General features: G+C 34.4%; 1 protein-coding gene and 1 pseudogene across 7 annotated transcripts in view; both read right to left on the bottom strand.

Annotated features, from left to right (window-relative positions):
• Nucleotides 1–1,342: 1,342 nt before the first annotated feature.
• DMXL1 (Dmx like 1) overlaps nucleotides 1,343–22,139 on the bottom strand; it is a 232,644-nt gene continuing 211,847 nt past the window's right edge. For 6 of the 7 annotated variants that reach the window (XM_077138868.1, XM_077138867.1, XM_077138866.1 and 3 more), the window contains 2 exons: nucleotides 4,875–5,092; nucleotides 1,343–3,457 (listed from right to left, as the gene is read on the bottom strand). In XM_077138868.1, coding sequence (XP_076994983.1) covers nucleotides 3,233–3,457; nucleotides 4,875–5,092 — 443 coding nt within the window. In that variant the 3' untranslated portion in view covers nucleotides 1,343–3,232. Of the gene's footprint in view, nucleotides 3,458–4,874; nucleotides 5,093–21,876; nucleotides 22,138–22,139 lie in introns of those variants that run through there. The other variant, XM_077138870.1, reaches the window with a different exon arrangement.
• On the bottom strand, nucleotides 5,143–21,716 carry LOC143665454 (kit ligand pseudogene; annotated as a pseudogene).

The raw sequence follows: 22,139 nt of genomic DNA on the forward strand, positions 1-22,139 counted from the left end.
GTGGGAAAAGGACTTGAACAGGTATTTCTCTAAAGAAGATATACAAATGGCCAATGCTCAACATCATTAGACATTAGGGAAATACAAATCAAAACCACAAGAAACCACTTAAATCCCACTAGGATGGCTATTATTAAAAAAAAAAAACAAAAAACAAAAACAAGTATTGGCAAGGATGTAGAAAACTAAGAACCCTCATACATTGTTGGTGAGAATGTAAAGTGGTGCAACCACTGTAGAAACCAGTTTCGTGGTTTCCCAAAAAGTTAAATATAGACTATGACCTGGCAATTCCACTTTTGGGCATATGCCCACAAAGATGGAAACCAGGGACTCAAATAGATAATTGTACACCAATATTCACTGCAACTAAGTAAAAAGGTGACAACAATCCAAGTGTCCATTAATTGATGAGTGGATAAACAAAATGTAGAATATACACACAATGGACCATCATTTAGCCAGAAAAAGGTATGAAGTTCTGATACATGTGACAACATGTATGATCCTTGAAAACACGTTGACTGAAGTAAGCCAGACACAAATGGACAAATACTGTATGATCCACATAATGAGCAAATTCATAGATAGAAAGTTGATGTTATCAGCCAGCGGGGAGGGAGGAATAGGGAATTATTGCTTAATGGGTATGGAATTTCCATTTGGAGTGATGAAAAAGTTTTGGCAATGGGTGGTGGTAATGATAGTACAACATTGTGAATATCACTGAATTGTACACTTAAAAATGGTAAAAATGGGGTATTTTGTGTTCTATATGCTACCACAATGAAAGAATATAGAGATATTTTTAAAAAGATCAATCCCACCCTCAGGTTGTATTAAGTCTTTCTTTAAATGTGACTGAGACCAACGCGCAAAGCTTCCGTCATTAAAAAAGAAAAAAGAAAAGGAATTTGGGTGAGAACAAGCAAGGAAGATAGAGGTGACTGCTCCAACATTTCATTGGAATTCTGAAATTCTGCATTTCAGAAAATGAGACTTGTAATGTTATGAATTCTTAGAGCATTATAAAGTCATATTATCAATTCATGCACAATCAACTTGTATTTTGATGTATCCACTCTATTACTGTGAATACAATTTTACAAAAATGTCATTTTAAACTCATATATTATAGTCCAACTATTTTATTCCCACCTTATCTGAATAATGATCACCTATTAAGAAGATTCCAGAAGTCATTCAATCTTTCATACATTAACCAAATACAAATGCAATATTCTCCATTTTTAAGTCATTATATATGTATATACACATATATATACATACAGTCAACTAAAGTAGCATAAACAATACTTAAAACAATAGCATGCTAAAAAAGGTCACTGCACAATTGTTTATTTAAAATATGATGACTCTGTATGTAAATACATATGGGTTTACATAATTTATGGTTACTCATATAATCCCTCAATTAAAATTCCCAGCTGCTCCTACACAATACCTTTTTCCCCATAAGCTTAACGTTAAATTTTCTATCTCCTTAAAAGTGTTTAAAGCCTTTTAAATCTCGATTTGTGAAGAAATTACTAAAAAATAACACACTTAGCTACATAAAACAATAGTATTGTTCTCAATGCTATCACAGATTTCTCCATGGCAAAATAGTCACATATTGTTATTGCACAATTTATAGGTACAGGTTATTATGTATATATAAACTCTCTATATAATGACAGTGTTTCCACTGCAACCTGCTCAATACACTTAAAATTATGAAATACAATTTACAAAATCTTTAACAATATACTTTTAAGATAAAAGCATCCTGAGTATATTATAAAATTCATTTTACAAGCCCTTCATTTCTTTTCTTTGACTCTTTAATTTCCAAGACAGTTGTTCAAAATTACAAAATGTAATTTTGTAGTTCCTATTAAACAAAATATATTTAAGCTAAATAGTAAATAACTGTCAGTTAAACACTTCGTCCTATCTGCCTCCAGCCTCATTGGTTAAAATAAAATATTTATCAAGATTTGTATAATTCTGAATCAGAAAAGGTACAGCACAAAACGGACAGAAATAGTGTTAGCATATCTAAGTTAAAAGCATTGTGCATTTAAATATTTTGGTCACATTTTAAATGAAATAATATTTTGGCAAAAAAATAAAATCTAACGTTCAGTTGATTTTCTACTCATGGTAGATATGCTGGGTAGTATATATCTGTAAATACAATCTATTTAATTTGCTTTCAGTTTTCACATTTGTGTCAGAATTTTTAGAGTAAAAGTACTAAATAATAAGAAATTACATAAAATAAAATTTGAGTAAAATGTTTGTTTGATGCTCAAAAATCCTTTGAAAAATTCACAAACTTACTTTTAAAGGCCTTAAAATGTATGACATAGAATCTTTATTGCCTTCTAAGACACCTGATTCAATGTAACATTTAAAATAATAATCCTGGAAGTTTTTCTGAAATTAATTTGTGAATTAGGATGGGGGTTCAAAAAAAACCAATTTAAAAAGTTGCAAAAAAAGTTATTACTCTGGTGGCAGTAATTGTTATGGCACAAAAACACATGAAAAGTTTTGTTATATCTTCTATACATACATATACAAACTAAGTCCACACAGGATGTGCATACATACATATATACATACATATTCACACACATATGTATACATACACACAAATTGGGCTCCAAAAAGGAGAGTAATGAAAACTTTATGTTAATTAGCCATTTGGTTTATTTATCACTTTAGCTCAATGTCAGCTCTAATGGAGATGCTCAAAATGTTTTTGATTTTTATCCAAATATCACTCTATCATTAATTACGGAGGGGACTTTGGGATGTATAACTTTGACAAAGGAAGTGTGTGGTGAATTCAGTGATGACTATTATGTGCAACAGCCTGCACATAAGGGTATTTTTACTGTGAAATAAATTCATGCAGAGATATCTGCCAAAGAATTTACCAGCAATTAAAAAAAAAACTCCTTTAACACTGACATACTCACTATAACATACTATAAACATGTATTATTATAGCATTACTTATGCATTCTAGTTTAGGCATTATAATCTAATTCTGAATGACCTTGTTAAGTTTTAAGGCATCAGTGCATTAAGGGCAAAGCTCCATAAAATAAATATGAAATCAAGAAAGCATTAGCTTGTCTGTGGCACTGACAAAGGAGTGAGCTAAACATATCTGTTGGCCACTTTCATGAGATAAATTATACATCTTATTGTCAAAATGTCAGAGCATAAATTTCACATCATTTTTCAACACTTCATTTAATGGGCTAAACTGATCCGGCAATATTCTCATTTTCATTGTTCCATCAGCTCCACAAGAGAAAATGTGATTTAATGGTCCTGTCTCAATTTGCATCACTCCAGTTCCAATATTCCTGAAAATGGACTGCCGAGCATGTTCGTTGATAAAAGTGTGGAGAAGACTAAAGGTAGAGAGACTCCAAATCTAAAAGATATTAAGAACAAAATGAAAATTAGTATTGATGATTAGTTTAAGAATCCAAATGAAAATTTTTAACCTGCCTTCCTGATAAAGAATTTCAAAAACAAAGATGGAATAGAACCTGTGCAGGACTAAAAATCACAGCACCTTAATTCTGTGCAGGACTCGGCAAATTTTCAAATTGCTTTTATATTATTAAATTCTTAAAAGTCATGCACTCAGAGAGGAACGCTGCATTCAAAATGAAAAAACTAACATTCAAAGAGCTGACTTGTATAATACAAAAACTTATAATATTGTTGGGACTATAATGCAGGTTTCATATTTCTTAGCCATGCTTTTGCTGTGAAGTTGGACAGTGAGTATAACCTCTTCTCCATAATATTAAAATACGCAACTGAGGAAAGGGAGAAGACCCTGATGTGGGGAGGCCCTTAGTTCAATGAGGCTAACCTTTACCTAGAAGACACAGTCAATTTTACAACTTTAGAATACTTTATTTACTAATACCTTCTATTTGCAACCCTTAATTACCAAAATAAGTGTGTCTGTTTCTAAAGAAATTAAAAGTATCTTCACTTATGTGAAAGACCTAAATGCTTAAGATATCCAGGGAAATCAATTCTGATTTTTTTGAGATCATATTTCTTTTTTTTAACCTTTCTTTCTGCAATCTAAGAAATTCATTAATTCATACCTATAACGGATATGAATTTTTAAAATTATGACTTCTGAGTACTACATGGCATACATTCAAATTGTTTTTTACTTGACTAAACAATAAATCTCAGATTCACAGTTACAAAGTAATTTAAAGACGTAAACTAAAACAGTATGACTTACTCTAAAAGATAGGCAGTACAAATAAGAAATCAACCTTGAATTTAAGGAAAATAATTCTATATGGAGGCTCACATATATATTTCATTTTAAGAAAAGCTTTGTAAAAATTCTACAAGTCTAGTTGTTTTTTTTCAGGCTAGAAATTAGGAAAACAGTTCGCTTGGTTCCAATAGAGAAGATCAATTTATTGGTACAAAATATGGTCACTATGCTTAAGTTCATGTGTTCTAAGACACTAGATTCTAGATAGTGACATTTTTTAATTCTTGGGTCCTTTCTTAGTACCTAAAAACTGAAAGTCAGTTCACTTGAAAACTGAATTCAGTAAATGAAAAAGTTTGTTCTTTTGGTTGTATTACTTAAGCATATTTAAAACCAAATCAAATAGAAAAGTTCTAAAGCATATATACTGTTTCATTTATCTTACGATTTACCTAGTAGCAATTAACATAGTTGAATATAAAGGAGTTAAGATTACCATTATTTAATTAAATTGATATCATCAATATGATTAAAGACCTCAGGTTTCTGAAAAATTTTTTTCATTTTATAGATACTGAGGTACCACTTTGTTTACCTTTATACTGCCTTCAGCAGATCCTGTAACAAAGTACTCTTCAGTTGGGTCAATTGCAATGGCTTTAACTGGAGAATCATGGCTCTGGAAAAGCTGCCTCTGTTGTCGTTGGCAAAGGTCAAATACACATGTAAAGCCTTTTCTGCCACCTGATACCAGTAGCTGATGTTTTGGAGCATAGGCTAAAACTGTGGCTCCACTATCATGACAGGTAAAAGCTGAAAGAAAAACAAATAAATAAAACAAAGAAACAAAACAAAACATTTAACACTATAAGAAAGAAATGTCCTACTTCTGCCCAAAGTGGAAAAATATGATAGATTCACCCTTTTACTGGAAACAATTAAAAAACCAAACAAAATCTAGGAACCAATGGTTTGAGACACTGAGAATCTGGCAATGAAGGAACGATTTCTAAGAAATGGTAAAGAAAATGAGTAAATCTGGTAGACTGCCTCAGCTTAGTGCATAAAAAGAGTTTGTAGCTAAGGAGAGGGTACCTAGGTTGAGCCAAGTTCCAGCTCCCACCAGCCAAAGTGGAAAGCCTCATAATTCACAAGGCACTGGATACTCAGAAGGATTTTGGCTCAGTAGTGGAACAAAACTGGTCACACATCAAGCACTGGATCAAGAAAATGACAGGAAAAGCTTGGAGTGCTTTCCCACCCCTCACCAGACCTCCCCTACCTTTCCAGCTCCATGTGGAACTAGCCTGTGTTTTCAGTGTGAGTCCCCAGTCACATTCTAGTGGGAGCAGAGTAACTCCTATGTGCATACTGGGGCTTGTGAAAGACTAAATCAGGACACAATTCTCTGACTCTCCATCCAGAACATACCCTGCACATAGAAGCAGCCTGTAAACAATTAATCAATGTAAGAAACAATAAAATCAAAGAGGCCTGGGAGAAAGAACTGTCAAATTTAAGACATAAAATTTAGCATCCAGCAGTGGGAGAAAGTTTATTTAGTAGAGGGAAGAGGGACAATTCAAATCCCTGAAAGCAGGGGAATTCTTAAGGCCATAAGCACATATGCAAGACAAGAAACATGCTTAGAAAAGACCAGAGAGGACCTTTCACTTTACTTTTGGGCTGATTTTCTTGGTAGGGGAGCTAAGCTCTAAGAAAGGGAAGCATCTGCCAAAGCAGAGCCAATTTGCAAAGAGTACTATGTGTTTTTCATATTAGTTTGTTTCTTTTCGTTAGCTCCCAGAACTCAAGAAAATCCATCATATCACTAGCTATACAAATTTAAGGAACAGAGACAGCTCAGAGACTAAATTCCAAAGTTAACACATTAAAATATTACTAATGTACACTAAAGGAGGACAAAATAAAGAAAGAAGAAATGATAACCCATCTGAAGGAACAAGATAAAACATCAGAAATGATCAATGAAGAAAACAAAACTTTGGACATACCTTAAAAAGACTATTAAAAAATGATCTTTGGGCAGGCAATGGTGGCTCAGTGGCAGAGTTCTTGTCTGCCATGCTGGAGACCCGGGTTCGATTCCCGGTGCCCACCCATATGAAAAGAAATAAAGAAACAAAAAAATGATTTTCAACATGCTCAAAGAACTAAGGAAATCACAGAGTAAGAATTAAGGATATGAGAAAAGCAACATATGAACACAATCAGTCTCAGAAAAGAGAAATTTTTACATAAGGAATCAAACAGAAATACCAGGGTTGAAGAAACTTAAGTAAAAAGTTCTCCAGAGGGATTCAAGAACACATTGCAGCTGGCAGAAGAATCAGTGAATTCAAAGACAAGACAAGAAAACTGAAATGATTTAGGGTGAAGAGCAGAAAGAAAAAAGAATTAAAAAAGTAAACAGAATCTAAAAGACCTGTCACACCCACAGAGTGGACAAATATATGCATTATGGAATTCCCAGAAGGAGAACAGGGAGAGAAAGGGGCAAAGGGGATATCAGAGGAATAATGGCAGAAAACCCCCCAAATTTAATGAGATAATAATGTACACATACAAGAACCACAATGAATCACAAACAGGATAAACTCCAAGAGATCCCTGCCCAGATACCTTAAAATTAAACTACTGAATGACAAAGACAAAGAGAGAATCCCAAAAGCACAAGAGAAAAGCAATGTGTCATGTACAAGGGACCCCAAAAAGATTCAAGGCTGATTTCTTATCAGAAGTCATGCAAGAAAGAAGGCAGTGGGATAAAATATCTTGAGGGCTATACGAAAATGACTGCCAACAAAGAATGGTGTATACAGTAAACTGTCCTTCAAAAATAAGGGAGAGATTAAGACATTTATTCCCAAATAAACAGAAGCTGAAGGAGTTCATAAGTTCTAGACCAGCTCTACAGGCAATGACAACTGGGGTTCATCAGACTGAAAGAAAAGCACATAGAACAGTAGATCAGTGGCATAAAGAAATAAAGATCTCTCATGAAGGAAATGACATAGAAAAATTTAAATATAAAACAGTGATACCATTATCACTGTATTATATTTTGGGGATGTAACTTTTTTTTTTTTAGAATGGGGAGCTTTGGATTCCTTTATTTATATGTTCATGTCGTTAAAAGAGGAACCTCATCAAAACGAAAGATAGGAAATCAATCCTTGACTTTAATCAGATGATTCTTTTCTATACAAAAAAAAAAAATTGGCAAGGAAAATTCATACCACATCTTATAAGTTATTGTTTAAAAGCACAATGTCCATTTTGGGAATTTCTGCCAACTTCGCTCTAAATATGACAAATGCTGTCATATATTTTAAACAGCAAACTGACATGCATGTCTACATAAAGCTTCTTTTTATATTTTAAGTCATAAACTTAAATGAAAACATAGTGCCTGGTTTTAAATATAGATCCTTTAAACAGATAATGGTGATTATACTATAAATAACTAATATTTCCAGATTACTTGCATTTTTTGTAAAAGCCAAGAGACTTAGTTTTAAATACCTATTTTTAGCATGTAAGCTTGGTTCTCTAACCTTCATACTAAATATTATAATTTATTTCTATTCTCTCTCATGGAGCAACTGGGAAAGTCATACATTCAGCAATTTCTCCAAAGTTCCTTTACCTGATTCTGTGATATTTTAGAATACAGATATTTTATAATTTCTTTGCAAACACAATCTATATACCCTATCACAGTCAAGGGAAAAGGGAAGACTTCACCAAGGGTGCCATATGCCCTTTTTGGCAGACTGTCCTGCTGTTCAGAGTTTATAACTTCTTCGTAGGTTAAGTTTTTTGGAGAGTAACCACTCTGCAAAGGCATCTCTGTTCTAATCCAGTACTGGTTCCCCAACATGATCATGTCTTTTTGTCTACTGGGATATGGTTATGGTTTCCATCAGGAACACATCAAGATCAAACCCGTATCATGTAATCAGGCAATCTATAAAGCTGATATATTGCCTACTCCAATCATTTCGTTTTACTGCTTTCTATACTGCACAATGAGTTTTTGGTTTTTAAGAAAAAACTTTGAGAAGAACTTTTACTTCCTATTATCTCAGCTGAATTGTACCTGCAGAGACCAGGATAACCATCTGTTGCTAGTTGTAACTGAAAAAATAAAGCTATTTTTGGTAATTAGGCATTTCTGGAGGCATGCAGATGGTGCAGTCCAATGTGGGACATGGTCTCTCTTTCTCAATATCAGGTGCAAGTTCTAAATGAGATGACAAATCTCCCATGTCTTTAAAATTGAAGAGTCTTGTTCCATGCAAGTTATTCTTTATAGATGATTAATTCAGTGCCAGTTTCATAATAAAACACTTTGTTCCAATTTCTGAATCATCCCATTGGTAGAACAGATAAAGATGCAGTCTGTCACTTCAGACAGAATATGAATTTGTTCAAAGCTACTTCATTTATGAAGCAAACATGAACTGTTACCTGCCAATGTATAAAAGCAACAGTGTTGGTACACACCACAATTATACTTCTTGAAACTCTCTTTTTCTTGCTTATTATTTTTTTTTCTTTCTCATTATCTTCTTCATTAACCTGTATTTTTTCAACTGCCCTTGCAAGATTTGGTTGTTTCTTCTTCTAGTATAAGGCTCTAAAAGCAAACCCAATTGCAAAAGTAAAGAAATACTAGCAATGCCATGGCTGTCCACTATAGGTTGGAGTCTCCAATGGAATCTGAGGCATTCCTTTTACTGCTACTGCTGTCATTCTTAAGGGAACTGGCTGCAACAGGGGGTAACATAAATGGTTTTGTGACACTGATGCTAGAATCTTTCTCAGGACTTAATGTCAAAGAAAGCACACATTCGCTAGTTTCAGATGCCACCATAAAATCCTTGATGGCATCAACGGAGCTATTAAAAATTCTAAAGCATTCCAGAGTAAACTGCCTGTGTTCTGTGTTTTTAGGTGGCTTTTTAACATTCTTTAGGTGAGGGGTCTTCCATGCACTCCACAAGGTCACCCACTATATTCACCAGTTTGTCTATTATAGAATAATTACTCAGGCCTTCTGAAAACTTGTTCAGAAGCTCACTCATGCTGTCAATTGTTGTACCATCACACTTATCCATCAATGATTTAGGCAAGACATCCATCCCTAGGACATAGTTGAGGGTTATCAGGTAGTCTTTAGGAAGATCTTTCACATCATTGGTCACATGATTCCTGCAGATCTCTTTGGTCCTGACGACAGGATTAATTAGGAGCAGTTGAAGATAAATCCAAGTGATAATCCAAGTTTGTGCCTTCTTCATAAGGAAAGGCAGCACTGTGATCCAGCCCAGGAAGTGGTGAGCAATGACATTCAGCTGTTCTGGAGCTCCAGCATATTGCATGGACAGCAGTGACAGATAGTTCACACACTAGGCAGCCTGAGTACTATACCCTCTCCGCAGCTTGGGCTTCCAGTTGTGCTCCTAAGTTCCAGAATGAGGCAGCAAGAGAAGTCTGGGATGTAATTCCTTTTTTACTTGTTACAAGATAAATGCAAAATAGTAATGTTAAATCTATGGTTTTGGATGCACAACATATAAAGATATAATTTGTGTCAAAAACAAAAAGGTGGTGGGGGGACAGAGCTGTATAACAACATACACTGTGTATGTTATTGAAATTAAGTTGGCATCAAATCAAATAAGACTGCTATAGAGTTAGGAGGTTAAATTTAAGCTTCATGGTCATCACAAAGGACACATCTGAAAAACATATATAGAAGGGACTCAAAATGTTTCACTACAAAAGATCAAATAAATAGAAAATTACAAAGTAACAGAAGAAGTGAGGGCCAGAAAAGGGATAATATTTACAAAAACCAAATAGAAAAATGGCAAAAGAGAGTACAGCTTTAGCTGTAGTTACTTGAAATGTAAATAGATTAAACATCCAGTGGAAAGGCAGAAGAACGGTTGAATGGATAAAAGAGTAAAACCCAAGAGACACCTCAAATTCAAAGACAAAGTAGGCTGAAAGGCAAACAATGTAAAAACATATTGCATGCAAAGAGGAACCAAAGGAAAGCGGGGAAGGTATACTAATATCAGATAAAATACACGTTAAGTAAAAAATGTTACAAAGGACAAAAGAGGACAGTATATCTGATAAAATGGTCAATTCAACAAGAAGATGTAACAATTAGAAACATACATGTACCTAACAGCAGAGCTCCAAAATATATGAACCAAATACTGACAGACTTTAAGGAAGAAATAAATGGCCCTACATTAATGGATAATTCATTTAATAGTAGGAAAATTCAATTCAATGGATTATATATACATCAAGACAGAAGATCAGTAACAAAATAGAAGACTTGGACAAAACTATGAACCAACCAACCCGAACAGACATACATGGAACACTTCACCTAACGGCAGAAGAATATATGTTATTCTCTAGTCAAATGGGTCATTCTCTAGTAGAGATTGTGAGATCAAAAAAAAGTGTAAATAAATTTAAATACACTGAAATAATGACACATATCTCATTCAACCACAATGCCAGAAATCAGTAATAGGGTTAGAACTGGAAAGTACACAATTATGTAGAAATTAAATTAAATCATAAATTAAATTAAATTAATATACAATTAGATGGTTAAAGAAGAAAACATAAGGGAAATTAAGAAACCTCTTATCCATAACAAAGCTAATAAATGAATTTAGCAAAGCGGTGGAGTTCAAGATCAACACCCCATAACCAGTAGTGTTTTTATACCCCAGTAATGAACAATGGGAAGAAGAAATAAAAAAAAATTCCATTTACAATAGTTATTAAAGAATCAAATATCTGGGAATAAATCTAATCAAGGAAAAAGAAGATTTGTACACAGAAAATTACAAAACACTGCTAAAGAAGACAAATAAATGGAAGAACATTCTGTGTTCATGGACTGCAAGACAAGATATTGTTAAGATGTCATTTCTACCCAAAGCAATGAACTAATTCAGCAAAATCCCAAGACTCCTTTGAAGAAATGGAAAAGCCAATCATCAAATTTATATGGAAGGATAAGGAGTCCCAAATAGCCAAAGCCATCTTGAAAAAGAAGAAGGAAATTGGGAAACACACTTCCTGATCTTAAAACTTACTACAAAGTCACAGTAATCAAAATAGAATAGTACTGGCACAAGGACAGACATATAGACCAATGGAATCAAATAGAGAGCTCAAAAATTAACCTTCCCATTTACGGTCAACTTATTTTTAACAAGGGGGCACAGTATACTCAATTGGGATGGAATCGTTTCTTCAACAAGTGGTGTTGGGAAAAATGTATTTGCATTTGCAAAGACTTAAAGTAGACCCCTATCTCACATCCTACATAAAATCAACCCAAAATGGATCAAAAACTTAAGGTATAGAGTTAGTACTATAAAACTCTTAGAAGAAAACTTTAGGGAAGCATCTTCAGGACCTTGTGTTAGGCAACGGTTTCTTAGACTTAATATCCAATACATACCAACAAAAGAAAAAAGATAAATAGGACCTCATCAAAATTAAAAACTTTTGTGCAAAGGTCTTTATTATGAAAGTAAAACCAACAACCAACATAATGGGAGAGACTGTTTCAGAACTATACATCTAATATTCAGCTGTAATAAGGAATGAAGTTCTGAAACATGACACAACATAGATGAACCTTAAAAGGCATCATGTTGAGTAAAATAAGCCAAGCACTAACAACAAATAGTGTGTGTTCTCACGAACATGAAATAATTAGAGTAAGAAAATTCATAGAATCAAAATGTAGACTACTGGTTACCAGATGGGGATGAAGTAGGGAACAGTGACTTAAGGCTTAAAATGTACAGTTTTTATTTGGGCCATGGAAAAGATTTGGTTATGGATGATGGTTATGGTAGCACCACACTGTGAATGTAATTAACATCACTGAATTATATATTTGAATGTGGTTCAAAGGGGAAATTTTAGGCTGCATATACTAGAATAACTTTTTTTTTCTTAATTCCATGGAACTGCACAACACAAACAGTGACCTAATATGGTTGATAGTAAATTATAAAAATGTGCTTTCATCAGTTATACTAAATGTTCCACCAAATGTATCAGTGCAAGCTGTTTAATAACAGAGTGGTATATAACAATCCCATATTTTATGCATGATTAAACCCCACAATTTTTCAAATAAATAAATAAAATGGAATGGAGTGGATGGAACTGTCCTCATCTGTCCAAAACAAATATCTTGACAAGAAGGAAAATGAAAATACAATCAATGTAGCAAAACTTATGGGACATGGCAAATGAAATGCAGAAAGGGAAATGTATAGCATAAACTGAAAAAAAAAAAGATCTCAATTCAGAGACATAATCTTGCATCTGGAAGAACTAGAAAAAGAAGAGCAAACTAAACCCAAGTTAGTAAAAGGAAGGAAATAACAAAGATTAGAGTGGAGATAAATGAAATAGAAAATAAGAAAAAACAGGATCAACAAAACAAAAAGCTAATTCTTTGAAAAGATCAATAAATCAACAAACCATTAGCTACTCATTGGAAAAAACTGAAAAATGAAAGGAGGACATTACTACTGCCCTCACAAAAATAAAAAGGTTTACAACAAGATGCTATGAATAATGGTATGCCGATAAATTAAATAATCTTGATGAAATGAACAAATTCCTAAAAGCAAACAACCAACCTGTACTGACTCAAAAAGAAAAAGAAGCTATCAATATACCAATACCAAGAAAAGAGATTAATTCAATTCAGGGTGGTGGTTTGGAACTGTATGTACCCCAGAAAAGCATGTTCTTAAAGATAATCTGTTCCTGTGGGTATGGATCTTTTGATGAGGCTACTTCAGTTAAGCTGTGACCCAACTCATTGAGAATGGGTCTTAATCCTCTTACTGGAGTCCTTTATAAATGGGATGAATATATAGAGAAAACCATGGAAGAAGCTGAAAACAAAAGAACCTAGAAGAGAAGGAGATACCAGTTGTGCTGGTTTAAAGCTATTCTCCAGAAAAGCAATGTTTTAATCCTGATCCAATCTTGTGGGACCAGACCTATTATTTTGGATGGGAAACTTTGACTGGATTGTTTCCACAGAAATGTGACACACCCAGTTGTGGGTGTGGCTTTTTGATTAGATGAAGATATGACTCTACCCATTCAAGGTGGGTCTTAATGAATTTACTAGAGTCCTTTAAAAGGAAAAATATTTTGGAGAAACCTCAGATACAGATGGTAGGAGAACAGATGCTTCAGAGCTGACGGAGACATAGATGTCTGGAGTGCCAACAGAGAGAGTAGATGCTTAGACATGGGCAGAGCCCAACAGATGTTGCCATGCGCCTCCCACAAGATGCTAAGCAAGCTAGAACTCAGAACTGTGTCCCAGAGAAGCTAAGTGAAGGCCCAGTATTTACAGAGAAAACCACTGATATCAGAAGCTGGAAGCAATGGAACCAGGAACAAGGACTAGCAGACACCTACCATGTGCCTTCCCATTCAAGGTGGGTCTTAATGAATTTACTAGAGTCCTTTAAAAGGAAAAATATTTTGGAGAAACCTCAGATACAGATGATGACAGACATTGGCCTTTTTTGAGTCAAGTTATCTTTTCCTGGATGCCTTAGTTTCAACATTTTTCTGGCCTTAGAACTATAAACCTGCAACTTAATAAATTTCCTTTCTACTAGTCATTCCATTTCTGGTATATTGCATTCCGGCAGCTTTAACAAACTAAAATACCAGCAGATACCACCATGTGCCTTGCCATGTGGCAGTGAGGTCAAGGATCACTGGAAGTCATTCTTTTGGAAGAAAGTATCACCTTGATGATGCCTTGATTGGGACATTTTTCTCAGCCACAAAATCATAAGCTAACAAATTCCCATTATTGAAAGCCAACCCATTTCATGGTATCTGCTTTCAGCAGCCTAGCAAACTAAAACAATCAATAATTTAAAAACTCCCAAAAAAAGAGAGCCCAGGACCAGATAGCTTCCTTGGTGAAGAATTAACACCATTCCTGCTTAAACTCTTCCAAAAATAAGAGGGAATACTTCCTAAGTCATTCTATGAGGTCAGTATCATCCTACTACAGAGCCTGAGGAAGATATCACAAGTGAGGAAAATTCCAAATAAATATGGCCTTATGAATATAGATGCAAAATCTTCAACAATACTAGTGAAATTAATGCAAAAGTACAATAAAAAAATGCTGGGCTCCAAGCATCTCCAAACATCTGTGTCTCTGTTCTCCACATGTCCACATCTGTGTCAGCTCTTCTGTGAAGTTTCTGTCGGTTCTGAGGCTTCTGTTTTTTTCTGGGTCTCTGTATAAAACATCTCCTCTTTTAAAAGATTCCAGTAAAATAATCAAGACCTACTTGGAATGGGTAGAGTCACATTTCCATCTAATCAAAAGACCACACCCACAACTGGGTAGCCACATCTCCATGGAGATATCTAATCAAAAACTTCTATATACGACGTTATCAGTATTAAAAGCAGTGGCTGCTCTCACAAGATTGAATCAGGATTGAAATATGGCTGGCTTTTCTGGGGTACATATTATCTTCAAAGTGGCACACTACTCAAATCGATTTACAGATTTAATACAATTTCAATCAAAATTCCAAAAGCTTTCTTCTCAGAAACGGAAAAAACAATCAACAAATTCATATCGAAGGGTAACAGCCCCAAATAGCCAAAATTATCTTGGGGTAAAAAAAGTGCTTTCAGATTTCAAAATTTACTACAAATCTACAGTATTCAAAACAATGTGGTACTGACACAAGGACAGAGACAGAGACCAACTGAGAGAATCGAGAGTTCAGAAACAACTCCTCACATCTATGGCCAATTGATACTTAACTAGGGAGCCAAGTCTACTCAATGGGGAAAAATTGATGTCTTCAACAAATGGTGCTGTAGAAACTGGACATCCACATGCAAAAACTGAATATCCATATACGAAAATTAACTCAAAATGGATGGAAGGCCTAAATAAGAGTTAAAACTATAAGATTTCTAGAAGAAAACATAGGCAACTATCTCCAGACCCTTGTACCTGGCAATGGATTCTGAGACCTTACACCACTAGCAGGGCTTCAAAAAAAAGGGACTTCATCCAAATTAAAAGCTTTGTTCGTCAAAGAACATTATCAAGAAAGTGAAAAGACAACCTACAGAATGGAAGAAAATATTTGGAAACCATTTATCTGAAAAGGGCTTAATATCTACAATCTATAAAGAACTGCTACAATTCAACAACACAAAGATAAACAACCCAATTAAAAATGGGCAAAGGACTTGAACAGGTATTTCTTCAAAGAAGATATACAAATAGCCAATAAGTACATGCAAAAATCCTCATGGATGATTAATCATTAGGGAAATGTAACATAACCACAATGAGACAACATTTTCACCCACTAGAATGGCTACTATATAAAAAAAGGGGAACATAAATGTTGGAGAGGAGCAGAGAAATAGGGATACTTGATCACTTTTGGTGGGAATGTAAAATGGAATAGTCACTGTGGAAAACACTGGCAGTTTCTCAGAAAGTTAAAGATAGAATTACCATATGATTTAGTAATCTCACTTGTAGGCATATACCCCAAAGAACTGATGTTCATAGTAGCATTATTCATGATGGAAAAAGGTGAAAGAAACTCAAGTGTCTATCAGTGGAAATATAAACAAAATGTGGTATATCCATTGAATGGAATATCCTTTAACTGTAAAGAAGAATAAAGTTATGATAGATGCTACAACATGGATGAACCCTGAAGATACCATGTTGAGTGAAAAAAGCCAGACAAGATAAAATATTGTACAATTTCATTTATATGAAAGAATAGTAATATGCTAATTCAGTTAGAAATTAGAGTACAGGTTATTAGGGTGAGGGGTAAAGGTGGAGAATGGGGAATAAATATTTAATTGGCAGAGTTTCTGTTTGGGGTGATGGGAAGTTTCTTAATAGATAGTGGTGTTGGTAGCACTGTCAACATAACTAACATGACTGAATTGTACATTTGAAAATTATTATAATGGGAATGTTCAGGCTGTTCATATATTGGAAGAATAATTTTTTTTTTTTAACCTATAGGCCTGGTTGTTTTGACTAGAAAGGCTCAGCTGGGGTTGTTAAGGCTGAGAGAGAGAAAGGAAGAGGATTTGGAGCAACATGAGATAAATTCCCCTTTGCATTATAAGTGGGAACCTGAAAGTCTTAAGAACTTCAAGCTAAGCAGTGGCTTCTTCCTTAACACTGACATGGACCAGAAGAACATGGAAATAAACCTGAAACTGCCGCCAAGTTCTATCACCATAGATGGCAACATCCTGAGAAGATCTAACAGTGCCCCACTGATCATTGGGCTTGGTCCATCTTGACCTGAAAGCAGTAACCAGCTGGTGTGAAGCATGACTTTTTCTAACTCCACCCCATCTCTTACCCACTCCTTTGAAGAAACTGAGGCCCCTCTGCCTCTAGATCTTCTGTGATGACTGTAATTTTTGTCATTCTCTCATATGCTTTGTCACCTTTGATGTTCACTTCCAGCATACTCGAGATGGAAATGGTTGTCAAACTTATAAATAAGCTTGGGCCTTTTTTATGCCTAATTTTTATCTGAACAAAAATTTCTGGTACCATAGAAAAATGATCTCCTAAATTACGCACTCTCAAAGGGGATGATATTGCCCCAAGAGGAGCAAAAACTGGTTCTTGGGAGACAAAAAAAAAAAAAAAATCTTGCGTTTTTATGTATAAAACATAGATATATATGTAATACATAAATAGATATAAAATATATCCTTGGTATTAAAATTCCATCATGGGGGGGGAGTTAGGTGAGAAAATTACTAAAACAGCTCCTTTGAGGGTCGATAATGAAAAAAATATTTAGGGGCAGGCCATGGTGGCTCAGTAGGCAGAGTTCTAGCCTGCCATGCCAGAGACCCGGGTTCAATTCCCAGTGCCTGCCCATGCAAAAAATATATACATATATATTTAGGAATACTGTCCAAAACGATCATTAGCTATATTTCTTGCACACATCCAAAGCTTACTATTTCTTAAAATAAAGTTTCAAAGTTGGGTCTTTGATCTCACATCCCAGTAACATAAGGTTTTCTAGATATTATAAAAATGTATGCATTCACTACATATGTTATTAATTTTACTTCTCAACTTCTGCAGGCATCATTCCAATTGCTAATTGTAATTCATAACATCATAGATTTTTAGAAGGGAACTCAGACCAGATCTATGGTCTCTGCTTAACATGTGAGGAAACTGAGGCCCATAAATCTCCAAACTGATAGCGTAATACAGCCAGTGCTAGGAACCTCTGTTAACTGTCTCCTAAGCTAGTGTTCAATTAATTATACTAATCAACATCTCTGTTCACTATACTAATCAACAGCTAAGCTGATTAAACAAATCCAGCCTCTTAGTCATTTGAGATAAGAGAATATATTGTCACAAAAGTGAAAAGCAAACTAAGACTGACCAAAAAAATACATATTACCTTATTTAAATAGGCAAAGAGAAAAATAAAAGAGGGGGTGGGTGGTGTTGTGCTGAGAAAAAGAACATTTTATAAACTCAGGATTCTGTTCTAATCCTATAATATGAATAGATGAACTGTTACGGGACCTACCCTGCTAATGGAAGAAAGCAGTTGGGGAGAATGTTGATTTTATTGGAAGAAACAGGTTGCAAATAGATGATGGAGGATATATACTTGAAGGAGAATATGGATTATGTTTAATGTATTAAATGTTACATACAGGCTTCCTTCCCAGTCTCCAAGCTCCTGGAAGTATAGAGGACAATCTTAGTTATCCATACACACCTTGCTTTGTTCTGCAAAGGACTGGAAGTTTTTAAATCATAGGCATTAGAGCACAGTTCTACTGTCCAATCCATAGCTTAAGATCCCGATGCATGATATAAAGTTTATACAGAAAGGAGAGGAGGATGATAGGATATTTATCTAGCTGGAGTTAAAGATGCAGAAACTGCAAAGTGAACAGAGCCCAGGGACTCTCATTCATCATAAAGAGGTAATATAGGAATCATAGAATGCAGGCCTGAGATCAAGGACAGGCCCAGATCATCTCCTGTGGGCATATTTTATGTTGTAGCAAGCAATACATTGGGATCTGAGAAGTTAGGCTGAAGCATGAAAACAAAAGTAGAATACCTTGGTATCTAATAAAAAATTATTACGAATACAAAGAAGCAGGGAAATACAAGCCATAATTGTAAAAACTCTATCAGGTGAAACTGAGTACAGATGTGACACAGATGAAAGAATTAGCAAATAAATTAAAACAGTCAACATAAATATATTCTTTATCTTCTAGAAACTGGATGAAAGACTGAGCATGGTAAGTAAAGATATGAAAGACATACCACCAACCTATTAAGTTTTTTGTGATGATTAGTTAATTATGCAAAGCACATACAGTTCTGGCACATATGAAGTTCAATAACACTTGTTAATTGTTATTTTAGAATCTAATTAAAATAATTATAGAAAAAAGTTTTGAATTTTACCACACTGAGGCATAATTTACAGTTAAATACACAAATCTCAGTGTACAGCTTGAGGACTATTGACAAATGGATACATACATATGTGCAACCATCACTCAGACCAAATATAGAATATTTTCATCATCCTAGAAAGTTACTTCACACTCCTTTGCAGTTAATCATCCTTTCCTACAAGAGAACCACTATTCTGATTTGGGTTCGATTAGTTTTGCCTGTTCTTGAACTTCATATAAATGAAATCAGGCAATATAAATTCTTGCTTCTGGCTTGTTTTCTCCAACATGCTTTAGAGATTAACCCATGTTGCCCTGTGTATCAGTAGCTCATATTTTTTAATTGCTGAATTGTATTCTACTACACGAGTATACCACAGTTTGTTATTGTAAATTTGTGTGGTTTCCAGTTTTGGACTACTATGAATAAAATATGCAAATTTTTCTGGGGACATACATTTTCATTTCTCTTGGATATGTATGTAAGGGTATAAACTGCTGGGTCATGCTGGGTGCATGTTTAACTTTTAAAAAAATTGCTAAACAGTTTCCAAAGTGACTGTACCATTTCATAAATCTATGAGCAACATAAGAGAGTTCTAGTTTCTCCACATCTTCACCATCACTTGATATACCCAAGTCTTTTTAATTTTGGCCACTCAGGTGTGTACAGTGGTTATGATTTCTGTTTGCTCCCTAATAACTAATTTTGTTGGGTACCTTTTCATAGGCCCATTTTCTTTCTGCTCAAATACTAAGATGAGGTTAATTTTAAAAAGTATTAAATTCTCACTTTCATGGATCATACTTCTGGAGTTCAGCACCAAACTCAAGGCCACCCATATTTTTGCACTACATTTTCTCCCAGAAGTTTTGCATTTTACAAGTAGATCTGTGATTGATTTTGAGTTAATTTTTGTGAAAGGTATAAAGCCTTATCTAGGTTCATTTTCTGATATACTGATATACACCTGTTGCAACACTTGTTGAAAAGACTATCCTTTCTCCATTGAATTGCTTTTCTGCCTTTATCAAAGATCAGGTGACAATAACATGTGTAGGTCTATTTCTGGGTTCTCTATCCTGTTTATTGATCTATGAATTTATCCTTTGATTAATATCACTGTCTTAATCACTGTAGCTTTGAACTAAGTCTTCAAAAGAGGAGTGTGAGTCCCCCAATTTTCTTCTTCAATATTGTGTTGCCTATTCTAGGTCCTCTGAATTTTCATATAAATTTTAGAAGCACTTGGTTGGCATTTACAAAATATCTTGCTGTGATTTTGACTGCAATTGTATTTAATCTACAGATAAAGTTGGAAAGAACTGACATCTTAACCTTACTGAGTCTTACAATATATGAACACGGACTATCACTCTATTTGTTCAGATCTCTGATTTCTTTCATCAGAATTTTGTATTTTTTCCACATACACATCCTTTATGTTTTGTTAAATTTATGCCTCAGTATTTCATTTTTTGCGGTGGTATTATAACTAGTAATTTTTAAAATTTTTAAATTCTAATTGTTCCTTACTGGCATATAGGAAAGCAAATGATTTATGTATATTGTTCTACTATCATGCTATATCCACATATTAGTTCCAGAGTTTCTTGTAGTTTTTGTGATTTTTCTACCTAGACAATCCTGTCATCTATGAATAAAGACAATTATTTCTTCTTTCCAATTTTATACCTTTTATTCCTTTGCCTTAGCTAAGATTGTCAGTTTGATACTGAAAAAGACTGGTGAGAGACGGCATCCTTAGGGGGAATGCACCTATAGTTTCTTATTATTAACTATGATGTTAGCTGTAATTGTTTTCATAGGAAGTAATCCTTTATTCCTAGTTTACTGAGAATTTTTATTAGGAATGGGTGCTTGATTTTGACAATGCTTTTTTAGCATCAGTTTAACATGATTTCTTTAGATGTATGATTTCAACCATTTTATGTTTGAATTTAGCATATGCATATACACTTATTTTGTGAATAAAAATAAGTTTGAAATATTATTCTCAGGTACTAAAATCATAAGAATTAAAAGTAATGCCACATATGTCCAAACATAGGGCCCTTGTAAATTTCCTATGAGAATGCTCATTTTTAATAGAGTAACTTATTTGCATATCCTTTAATATTTCCAGGAAATGAAACATATCTTCTGTAATTGAGTTTAAATCAAATGCTTAGTAAACATGGCACTGATAAATTTCTGACGAATGATGACCAAGTTATCACTGAATGCACTTCAGTGAAAAATAAATTAATGATATTTTACATCACACTCATAATACATAAATATTTTGTACTAAAATGCATTTTCTATAAAATAATGACACCAAAATCAGGAAATGTAAGCGAAAAATATTCAGAGATCTGAGTTTTAGTCCTGGCCTGGCTGATTAATAGAGACTGATGCAGGGACGCAGAGCATTTTATTTCTCTAGGCTTTAGTCTTCTAAATTTCACTTTAGTACCTTCCAGTTCTAAAATTAAGCACCCGTGATGAATTAATAATAGTACCTAAAACTTCTTAAGCCACTTTTCTAAGCACTTGATGTATATGTACTCTATGGCTAATACAGTAATGACTCCTTGCTTTTATATGATCTCCCTTCTGTTTTTTCTTTTTTATTTCCTCCTCTCATATTGTCCTTTGTGTATCTGAATGTCTCTCTAGCATTTTCCATCTTTTTCCTCAGTGATTTCCTCAGATCTATATTCCAGTTTTCTCTTCAGTTAAGTTTATATTTCAAAGGGTACTTTTCATCCCACAAGTTCTGTTTTTTTTTTTTTTTAACTTTCTTCACATTGGTGCCATTTGTTTCTTTTAGTTCTTTGGTCTTTAAAAATAAACATTAAATAAGGACTTTCAGCATCCTGCTATGATCAATATGGAGGTGCAAGAAGTTTCAGGACCCCATCCCTTCACAGAAGCTTTGAATACCAAAAAAACCAGGCTGGTACATCTTTCTAAAAGCTCCAGAAAAGAGTTAAAGGACTGCATTAACAAGGTGAACCCGAATCAAGAAAAAGGCTTAATAAAGAGAGGTAGGATCTCATGGTACACTGGCTAGCCCCTCCCCTCTACTCACAGACTATGCATAGAGCTGGCCCATGAGTGCAGATCCCTGGTCCTGGTTCTAGGAGTAGGGTAATTCTTGGGTACATACCTGGAGTATGTATGTCTGGCCCAATATATCTTGTGGTGGCTTCAGGGACTCGTTGTATCAGGACTTGCCCT

Source organism: Tamandua tetradactyla, chromosome 21, assembly GCF_023851605.1.
Source record: "Tamandua tetradactyla isolate mTamTet1 chromosome 21, mTamTet1.pri, whole genome shotgun sequence".
In the NCBI taxonomy this organism is placed as follows: Eukaryota; Metazoa; Chordata; class Mammalia; order Pilosa; family Myrmecophagidae; genus Tamandua; species Tamandua tetradactyla.